This window comes from Peromyscus eremicus, chromosome X, assembly GCF_949786415.1.
Source record: "Peromyscus eremicus chromosome X, PerEre_H2_v1, whole genome shotgun sequence".
NCBI lineage: Eukaryota > Metazoa > Chordata > Mammalia > Rodentia > Cricetidae > Peromyscus > Peromyscus eremicus.
Window position 1 is genome coordinate 50,833,780 of NC_081439.1, and position 11,451 is coordinate 50,845,230.

Below are 11,451 nucleotides of genomic sequence, written 5' to 3' on the forward strand. Positions count from 1 at the left end.
AAAAACAACTTTTCCTCAAGAGTCAAAGATAAAAGGATAGTTTGGAGAGAGGCAGATGGTCTCAATTTAGATAATTGCTTTGCTAAGTTAAATACGCTTAAAATATCTTTTAGTAAATGTATTTGTATAAAGTGATCCATTATGAAACCATCCTTGTTTTGTAGTTTGCGATAGTTAAATAAAAACTTCCATTTAGAAAACCCTAAAGCACATAACTGGAAAAAAGAACGTTATTTTTATGGAAATGATGATACACACCTGAAATCCTAAGACTCAATAGACTGAGGCAAGAGGATGATGATTTGAGGCTAACCTGTGTCATATAGTGAGTACCAGGGCAGCCTGTTTAATCCATCACAGATTTCAGACAATAGGGAATAAATCTGGTTATGAATTTGACTGAATTTTTCAAGAAACTAAATGTTAAATGATATATAGGCAATCTTATTTTGTATCAAGGAAACAATTGTGAGGTTTACAAATTAGGGGGAACAGAGGGGAAAACAACCAAAGACAGTAAGAACCACTCTGTACCTGAGGCAAAGAAGTTTGGGTCCTAGAGATGATCACACTTTTTTTTTTAAGTATGAAAGCTTAGCTTAGGCTTGTTCCCAACTAGTTCCTTTATTATTATTATTATTATTATTATTATTATTATTATTATTATTTTACTTTATTTTTTTTCATTTTACATACCAACCACAGTTTTCCTTCCCTCCCCTCCTCCCGCTCACCCCCACTTCTCCCCATTCCACCCCCATCCACTCCTCAGAGAGGGTAAAGCCTCCCATGGGGAGTCAACAAAGTCTGGCACATCAAGTTGAGGCAGGCCCAAGCCCCTCTCCACTGCATCAAGGCTGAGCAAGGTGTCAGACCACAGGGAATGGGATCCAGAAAGCCAGTTCATGCACCAGGTCCCATTGCCAGGGGCCCCACAAACAGACCAAGCCAGGCAACTGTCACCCACATTCTGAGTGCCGGGTTCAGTCCCCTGCAGGTTCCCCAGCCATTAGTCTAGAGCACATTTTTTAATTCTCCACAAAAATGTTTTCATTTTGTTCTTTTCACATAAGAAGAAAATAGAAAATAACAATGAGTGTGCAATAAGACACTTAATTGGATTATGTTTGTCTTTATACTAGTGAAATTCTAAAATGAACTTTTAAATATTTCTTTATGGAACAAAGAGCTCATGAACATAAAGGTGCCTAAATTCTACAAGAATCATGATGTGCACCCCAGGCTGACAGTACAGTCACTACATTTCCAGTACACATAGCACATGCTCTGTATAGCACTGAAGAACATACAGATACCAGTCTCCCGATTACCGTCACTTTCCCAAAGTAACTACTCAGAAAGCCCAGTGGGTGGATGGCTGAGTTCTATGGAGAGCTGTCTGTATCTGCAGAGCAGGCCCAAGCCCCAGTAAATCTCAACACTGTTCAAGACCAGTAAGCAAATTTTCTCTCCTAAACAACTGGGTCCAAAATGGCCAGCAAGAGGGCTCAGCAGGTAAAGGCATTTGCTGCCAAGTCTGACAACCTGAGTTTAATCCCTGGGAACCAAAGAGTGGAAAAAGAACTAACTCTCACAAGTTGTCCTTTGACCCCTTCATACATCATGGTAGACACAGACATAGACACAGACACAGACAGACAGACAGACAGACAGACAGACAGACAGACACACACACACACACACACACACACACACAAATGATAGATAGATAGATAGATAGATAGATAGATAGATAGATAGATAGATAGATATTTTTTTGAAAGGAAGAAGAAAGTCACTACTTAAGTGCTATAACTTTAGTTTTGTCCTTCTTTCAGGGAAAAGTAAAAAATGAAAGTCTTCATGAGTGATGGCTTACTCTCCTGACAGACACAGGCTTTGCTATTTTTGAACTTAAACAGTCAAGAAGCTAGGCTAGGGATGAGGATATGGATCATTGGTAGAGCACTTACCTACCATGCTCTTGATTCTGGGTTTCAACCCTAGCACCACAGGAAAAAATATCTGATGCTTCCAACACAGGGCAAAACAAATATCAAGAGTGCTAGGGTTAGCTGAGTGTGTTGGTGAACGTCTGGTATTGCTGCTCTTGGGACATTGATGTAGAAGAATCTAAAGACCCAGGCAGTAACACTCTTTCTCAGACAAGAAAAGTTAGGACAACTGTTGGTTTTTATTCTTTGTAATAGTTTTTAAAAATTAAATGTGTCTGAATCTAGGTTTTTTGTTTTGTTTTGTTTTGTTTTTTTCATTTTCCTGAAAGAAAACCTAAAGTCTGAAAAAGAAGATGACTTATCTGAGGTCCAATTCTATTTTATGTCACAGCCAGAAAAGTAGCACACTTGTTCTCCAAGTACAAATAAAAGATTTATCTAGTACTAACTTTTGTTTTGGTAATATGGGGATAATACGGTTAACTTCCAAAGATGATTTTCTACTTTGTGGTATAAACATATTTTGATAGATCAAGATATTCTACGTAAACTGGAAAAGGAAAAGATTCTCGTCTTCACACCATCCCGAAGGGTCCAAGGCAGAAGGGTGGTCTGCTATGATGACCGGTTCATAGTCAAATTGGCTTTTGATTCTGATGGCATCATTGTATCCAATGATAACTACCGAGACCTTCAAGTTGAAAAGCCAGAATGGAAGAAGTTTATAGAGGAGCGGTTGCTGATGTATTCTTTTGTGAATGATAAGTGAGTTTCTTTCTAGTAAGCTCTAAACAGTTAAATACAAATTACTAGTAGTAATGCATTACATGTCAATAAACATATATTGAACACTTATTGTAGAGCATGGATTATGCTGGTTGCTACAAAAATAAAAGACTGAATAGGAAGCAGGACTCACCATCAAGGGGCTTAAAGTATAGGAGAAGAAAGGTAGATTAGGGGAGAGAGAAAATTATGACAGGATGTTAAAAGTTGCTTTATCTTGTGAAATGAATTTCACAGAATAAAGAGGGCTGCTGGGGATGACCTGTGGACAGTACACTAGGAATAGATCTGAAGGTATGAAAGTGGCTGGTGCACTGGGGCAAACCGATATTCATGGCAGTATGACTGGGTATACAGTCCATGAAAAATGCACAAGGAAAGAATCCTTTCTGTGTGACCAAGTGGAAACAAAGGGAAGAACTACTATTTTGGCAGAAGACAGATGGGAGGCAGAAAGTACAAGTTGAATGTTATGATTATAGTGCAGGCAAGGGAGAGGGAAGGCCTGGACTCCTAGAAAATGGGGTAGTGACAGAAGGAAACACAGTCACCTCTTGTTGGCTTGCTTCCAGATTTATGCCTCCAGATGATCCTTTAGGACGCCATGGTCCAAGCCTTGAGAATTTCTTAAGAAAGAGACCTGTTGTTCCTGAACATAAAAAGCAGCCATGTCCGTATGGTGAGTACTTCTGTACAGAATTAAGTTCTGAATGAAGGGAGACATACAGATTCTTTGAATACTTTTCCTTTCCAGATTTCTCTTTGGCTTGTCCACTTTATGTGAGTGACAATCTGTGTCTTTATGTACTCTCAGTTAGGTACATAAAGCAACATCTTTGAAACTGCATGAGGAAAAGGTAACTAGAATTGCACGGGAGATTAGTTGTCACTTGTTAAGATACCAAGTCCTGAGTGATGTTGCTAGGAGTAAGGACAAGCAGAAACTACATAGCCAATGGAACAGAAGGGGCACTTCCAAAGGATTGACCCTAAACAAGATCACAAGATCATGTTTCTCAGGCAGGTGACTATACCTTCTGTCAATCAGTTATACCATTTTTCTTCTGATTTGCACTTCAGTTGCCTCCAAATTTCCTTTTCAATTGTATTTCTAAAATACAGGGTTTTTTTTTTTTTTTAAGTGTTCTTGTGCTGTTACCCAAATCCCCGATACAGTTTGTGAGCCTAACAGTGTAACCTGAACTGCTTGGTCTGAGGCTGTTTAGGATGTTGATGTTTGTTGAATAATCACTTGTTGAAGGGTGTGTTTTTGTTTTTGTCTGTGATTCATGTTCAAATGAGAGTATTTTCATGTGTGTTGTCTCATTTCATCTTTGCAATAATCCTGTAATGTAGACATGGTTCTGAACCTTGTTTACCAAAGAGGAAAATGAGCCTTAGCAAACAGTCATTGTCCCTGTCACACAGCCAGTAAAGGACAGAGCTGGAACTGAAACATAGTTCTCTCTCAGTGGCCTCCAAAGTTGTGCTCTTCCCACTGCATCATTCTGTTTTCTGCCCCTCTAGGCTGCTCAACAAACAGACTATGCCTAAGGAAAGTTGTCCATCACCAGGAAACTAAGGCTAGTCAACCGCTCAGCTCTTAGCTCTTACACTGCAATTTCCTCCGAAGCTTTCCACTCTCTCCCTCTCCCCTCACAGTATGTGCTGACTCCTTGGTGTTGTCTGTCTCTCATCTTTGTGGAGAGTTCATTTTCTGCCTTAACCCTGAACAGTATAACCCTAACCTGAGTGACCAGAATGTTAGGACAATTTCTGGCACGGAGGGTTATACCACTATGAGAGAGAGTCTTACCCCAAGGCATTATTTTTCAGGCAAAAAATGCACCTACGGCCACAAGTGCAAATACTATCATCCAGAGCGGGCCAACCAACCCCAGCGTTCGGTGGCTGATGAGCTCCGAATCAGTGCCAAACTGTCCACAGTGAAAATAATGAGCGAAGACACCCTGGCCAAGTGTGGCACAGGGATGTCTACTGCCAAAGGTGAGATAACCTCAGAGGTCAAACGTGTGGCCTCCAAGCGCCAATCAGATCCCAGCATCCGATCTGTGGCTACAGAACCTGAAGAGTGGCTGTCCATTGCCCGTAAACCTGAGGCCAGTTCTGTCCCTTCACTTGTGACCGCTTTAAGTGTCCCTACAATCCCTCCCCCGAAAAGCCATGCAGTGGGTGCACTCAACACCCGTTCAGCCAGCAGCCCCGTGCCAGGGTCTTCCCATTTCGCCCATCAAAAGGCCTCTTTGGAGCACATGGTCAGCATGCAATACCCCCCAATCCTGGTTACAAACAGCCATGGCACCCCTATTAACTATACTGAGCAATACCCAAAGTTTGAGACCATGGGAGACCACGACTACTATTCAGTGTTAAGCGACTTCTCCAAACTGAGCATCAACAGCATGCATAATCATGAGTACTACATGGCTGAAGCAAACCAGGGGGTTTATGTTCGGAATCCCAGCCTATGTACGGACAGTCACATGAGCCATACCAGGAGTGACAACTATTCCTCTTATAACAACTTGTATTTGGCTGTAGCTGATGCCCATCCGGAAGGCACTTTGAAGCTTCACCGCTCAGCATCTCACAACCATCTTCAGCCGTTTTCCCATGGTTACCATGAAGCCTTAGCGAGAGTGCAAAGTTACGGTTCAGAAGATTCCAAGCAAGCACCCCACAAGCAGTCAGTCCCTCACTTAGCTGTGCATGCCCAGAACCCAGCAACTGGTGCACACTCTAGCTGTCCTGGAGACTACACCATGCCTCCCAATATCCATCCTGTGGGGCCCTCCCAGCCAGGCCGTGCTCTGGTGATGACTCGAATGGACAGCATTTCTGACTCCCGCCTCTATGATAGCAACCCCATGAGGCAAAGGCGGCCTCCTCTGTGCAGGGAACAGCATGCTAGCTGGGATCCATTGCCCCGTACAGCTGACTCCTATGGATACCACTCCTATCCCTTAGGTAACAGCCTCATGCAACCATGTTATGAACCAGTCATGGTAAGGAGCATGCCTGAAAAAATGGAGCAGCTTTGGAGGAATCCTTGGGTTGGAATGTGCAATGATGCCAGGGAGCATGTGATACCAGAGCACCAATACCAGACGTACAAGAACCTCTGCAACATCTTCCCTTCTAACATCGTTCTTGCAGTGATGGAGAAGAATCCCCACACAGCAGATGCTCAGCAGTTGGCAGCCTTGATTGTTGCCAAGCTTAGAGCTGCACGTTGACATGACATAGGACTTATTCCTTTACATAAATATGAATACTAATAATACATGATACTATAATTCTAATAAGTAATAATTTGTGTTGTTCTTTTAAAATTACAGAGTGTTTATATCATTTTAGTACATAACAACTCTGTGACGTAGATCTTGGTAACATCTAATTTTATTGAGGAAGAAACTGAAGCTTGATGAGATTAGCTGACCTATCAAGGTCACACTGCTAGTAAATGACCAAGTCAAGACATAAACCGAAGTTCTCTGGCCCAACGTCCCATGCCCTTTTCCACTGAAGTGTGGAGGTAATGGAGGACAAAACCCAGGTTTTGTCTAAATGCAAGAAACCCCAACGATTTTATTACCATTGTTTTCTTTTTTAGTTTTTTGAGACAGGGTCTCTCCTTGTAGCACAGGCTTTCCTGAAAACTTGTTATGTCGACCAGGTTGGCCTTTAACTCACAGAGATCCACCTGTCTCTGCCTGTAGAGTGCTAGGATTGAAGGTGTCTACCACACCTAGCTACCAGTGTTTTCTTAGTCACACATTCCATATTATAAAGTATGGACCATCTGTCCTATTTAGAGAGCAAATATATGAGGATCAGACTGTATTGTGAATTGACCTTTTAAGGGTTTTATAATAGATATTTAAAACTAAAAGTAAACACATATTTTATTGCATGGGTATCTGATCATTCAATATCTTTAGCCAAGTATAGGGTCACACTGAAGCTTCTAGAGATATAGTTGAACCCTCCTCTTAGCAATTCTACTGCATGTATGAATTTATATATTTGGTTTGAGATGTGTTTGTATCTCTGGTATCAACTTTTCTATTGTGATAATAAGACAGTAAGCTCTATACAGTCTATAGTTTACACCTGTATAGATCACAAATACAACTCGATGATTTTGTCACATTTTATAGTTTCAATTAGATTTAAAAGTGAAATCACATGCCAACATTTAAAGCTTTGCTTTCTTACGCACCAGAGTAAAGCAGCTGTACTTCTTTGACATATTTTACTTGCCCATGTTTATTAACCATTCTTAGCTCTCAAGTCTCTTCACCTTAGCAGATTAGGGATCAGGCTGGAGCTTTCTATAGAGGAGGTACTCTATAAGCACATATTCAACACTTAGTATGTATATGACACATGAGTGCCAAAGAGCTGGACCAGGACCAAGGGACTTCCTACCAGAATTTACTTCCCTTATCGCAGGAGGGATGACATTAAGTGATAACTACAGAGTTGGAACTTCTGACCAATTCAACATTACAGGACAAAGTGTAGTGAAAGAGAGTGGATAGCCACGTATACCACTCTCTCCGGTTGTCCACCCTTTAAGCAATAAGATCAGTCATTGGTAGAGCAGATTCCTTTAGGAAACAAAACCAGGGTATTTTCTAGGTGGTAAAAGAGCAGCTTCCAATGGGGCCCACTGAGTGTTAGATAATTCTGAAATGCACTATTAAAGAGGGTATGACTTTTGGGTCAGGCAGCACCGTTTGCACAATTTGAATCTTACTCTGGCTAGAATTCATTTGTAGCTTCATGCCTCTAAAAGAGGTATTTATTATTTTGTTTTAAGATGCACTAAATGAGCCCTCCTTTCTGAATCCATTGTATATTTCAACATTTTGAACGATGACCAGCTCACAATTTCTGAAGCTGGAACTTACTAACTTCTACAGTCCTTTTTCATGAGAGTTGAGAAGGCCTGGCCTTGGCCTTTTGTTTCTTCATGAGAAGGTGTAATACTGCCTATAAATGTTTCTTACTGTGAAACACTCTGAATGTGAGGCTGTAGTCAGGGTTGTTTCTGGTGGTTTGAATAATGGCTTACATGCTGCTTTCCAGCTTTCTATCTCTGTGAAAGTTGACAAACAGTACATCTTAAACAATATTCACTTAGCCACAACTTTACATTTATCTCCTCCTACCCACTAACTGTTCCATTCCCCAGTATACTGGTAAAGTGTAACAATATTTTCTATCAGGTAGGGCCACACAGACTGACAATTGTCACTGCAGTGCTTCCTATCTCACCTTGAACTTCTGGGATCTTCTAAATCTGCCCCTTGACGAAATCAGGGGATTTGACAATCTCAGATTATTCTGATACCTTTGTACCAATTAGTTCATCTTCCTTCAGTGACACTGCAGTGCCCAGTAGCTTCCCAGTTTCCAGGGAAGCACAGGATTCGTCTTATCAGCTGCAATTCATCCGGAATACGTTCATGTTGAAAACGCAAAAGAATTGTAAGCTCTTCCCAGTGGGGCCCTCCGGAATTTTTAAGATAGCATATGTATTTTTTTACTTTCTAAGAAAGGATTGCCATTCCTCTCTCCTTGTAAAATGTGTATGAACCAAAGCAGCTAAGAGCAATGCCTCAAATAACCAGAAATGACCTTTTGTTGATACAAATTGTATCTCTTTTCTCCTGATTGTATAGAAACAAATATACAAAACTCATCTTAAACTATGTTTAGTACTTAATTTTCACCATATTTGTGGCACTGTGTGTCACAGGAAAGTAGCCCAGGGGTAACGAGGGAGCTTTTATTTCCAAAGGGCAGTAGTAGTTTATAGACAAATACAGATTTCAAGGCCTCTTTATTGTTAGATGCACAACTATTGTGTGTCCAATCTGCAACATTGTTATTCTCTTTAGCCTATTAAATTTAGTATGTCCTTACAAAGGGGATTTTTATAAAGTGTCAATAGTAATAAACCATATGTAAGTAGCTTTAATGGAGCTGTATAATTATGAATGCATTAATCCAGTGTGGTTCTTACATTTGAGAAACATTTTTTATATCAAGATCTGCACACTTCTTGACTTTTCCATTTTGTCTATAATTATAAAATAGCAATTAGAGAAGAGCATTGAGACCTCGTTAGCACCCTTCAAGGGGCTAAGTGTGTGTCCTTCAGGATACTTACCTCCAAGTACACAGCAGGGGTTAAGGCACAGTGTTCCGTGTGGTTTTCCAGAAGCAGCGGATTCTGTAAGAGGTGCTTTGTAATTTGAATTCCTTCACTGATTTTCTGACCTCATAGCAAACCTCTGCCTGTTCACGCCTTAGACTTTGTAGATTTTCTGATTTTTGTTTTCTTGTTGTGACCTTATTATTGTTGTTGTTTTCATTTCCACCTAAAGGAGAAATGTGACTTTGGAGGGGCATGGTCAATCCAGGGCACCCTTTCTATAAGACAGCTCAAAGAAAAAGGAGCCTTTTCAAAGGTAACATGGAACTACTAAACTCACTTAAGGTACCAGGTGTGGAAGGGAAAATGTCCGATGACGTATGGAAATGGTCTGTAAAACTTTTCTTCTAAGTAATGAAGCATAGAGCATGATTTTTCTTGCCCTCTCTTATTATCTCAACCCCTTCAGTTTCTAAGAGACTACTTCTCTGCAATCCAGTTTTTTCTTTTTGAAATAACCTCTATAAAATAATTCAATCATTAATATGTCTTCATCTTTGTTCCAGTTTCCTTCTGACATGGAATAGTTCATTACGAAGAGGCTCTCAGTTAACATTCTGTCTGTGCTCTAAGTGTGCAGCTTTGTACAAATGCCCTTTTGGAGGGCTGACAATTTCAATCGTTTGTTTTAATCTGTAAACCAGGTTTGGAATTGCACAGCGAAAGTAATGCCAAGTTGTCCAAAGAGCCCTGCTCAGGTCTCCTCCTAACCCTTATCTTCCTCCTAGTTTGCTTCTCTTCGGCTATGAAACTGAGGAGTACATAATCTTCGACCAACCAAAATGGCACTAGTGGTAGTTTTTCATTGGAAAAAAAATCAGTGTATTTCTAGAACTTGCTTGTCTAAAGTAGTCAATGCCTCTGTGAAGACTCAGCATATTTGATATCTTCTGTATTATAGCTAGCTATACACATAGGCAGACTGACTATTTTCTAGTCCTGGTTTGTGTATCATTGAGCTATAGTAATTTGTTTTATCCATTTGTGGGATTAAACAGTATTGTTTAATGGTTGTAAACTTTTTTATAAAACCACTTTGGGTTTCTTATTTGACCCAAACATAATGTAAGTCTCAATGACAAAATACAGAGCCAACCTGAGGTGAGTGAAAATATAGCCCTTCTTCTCCAGTTTTGTCCGGCCCTAGGATGCATGTGCAATGCTTTATACAATATTCTCACTAGCATGAATGTACTTACAACTTCTTCATGAGGTTTTTATTTGTTTCACCTGCAATTGTGATGAAAATGCTGTGTTGTTGACAACAATGAACTGTAAACCCATTTACTGCATAAACTATTTGTCTACTAATCACTAATGGCTCTTTCTTTAAGAACATCAGCAACATAAGTCAATGCACACACACACACACACACTCCAATTTGTTCCTGTAATATTAAACGTATGTCCTTGCAACTTGCATTGCTAAATAAACAATAAGACATAGATCCCCACTCCTCCCTCCCAGAGTTCACCTGAAATTTACCAAAATCATCTAATTTTTGGTGTTTCTTATGGTTAGGATCAAAACTAGTCTTAAAAATGCTAGGTAAGCATTCTACCACTGAACTACATCCTCAGCCCTTAGCGTGATGAGAGTCTTGTTATATACCCTCAGACTGGCCTTGAATTTTACACACACACACACAATTTGTACATGGCTATGACCTCTCAGTTCTTCTGATTTTCCCTTTCAAGTACTGGGAAAATCATTTTCTTGTTCTTTTTTGAGAAAGGTTTGTGTGTCGCATATATAAAACATGATATGCTTCAGAAAAACAATTCATTCAGTAACTACCATGTATCAGGCACTGTTTTAGATTCTTAGGAGATGGCACCTCATGTGGAATTTTCATTTTAAGTGAGCTACCAATGTTTGTTTTTTTTTTTTTTCAGAAAATGTGTGTGTGTGTGTGTGTGTGTGTGTGTGTGTGTGTGTGTGTGTGTGTGTGTTGTACACAGTATGTGTGTGTATGGTACATGCACATGTATGGGAACATACACCTGTGTGCACACATGTGGAGGCTAGGAAACCTCCAATGTTTTCCTTTATTGCTCTCCACCTTACTGCCTTGAGACAGGATATCTCTGTGAACTGGAATCTCAACATTTTGGCTAAGCTGGCTGCCTAGAAAGCTCTTGGAACACAGCTGTCATTTCCTTTAATACTAGGGTTACAGGCATGCACAGCCATGCCTTGTGTTTTATGTAGTTGCTGAGATTTGAACTCAGGTCTTCAAGCATTCTTATCTACTGAGCCATCTCTCCAGATCCTGAATAGCAAATGTATCCTGTTAATGTCTGATCTTTATAAGTTTCTGAGGTAAATATCCTGCAGATTAAGAAAACAGCATGACTTGCCCAAGGTTGCTCCAATTAAGTAGTGAGGCATGCCTAGAACCTGGGTCACTAGGCGGCTTTTTCCTGTCTATCAGTGCATCTCAAAGTCCATTTTGCATCAAA

At 40.3% G+C, this 11,451-nt stretch overlaps 1 protein-coding gene across 1 annotated transcript in view; it reads left to right on the forward strand.

Annotated features, from left to right (window-relative positions):
- The window catches only part of Zc3h12b (zinc finger CCCH-type containing 12B), a 35,364-nt gene extending 25,092 nt beyond the window's left edge, over positions 1 to 10,272 (forward strand). Inside the window, exons 4-6 of the mRNA XM_059251302.1 lie at positions 2,486 to 2,720; positions 3,314 to 3,420; positions 4,578 to 10,272. Coding sequence (XP_059107285.1) covers positions 2,486 to 2,720; positions 3,314 to 3,420; positions 4,578 to 5,998 — 1,763 coding nt within the window. The 3' untranslated portion in view covers positions 5,999 to 10,272. The remainder of the gene's footprint in view (positions 1 to 2,485; positions 2,721 to 3,313; positions 3,421 to 4,577) is intronic.
- Positions 10,273 to 11,451: the final 1,179 nt, after the last annotated feature.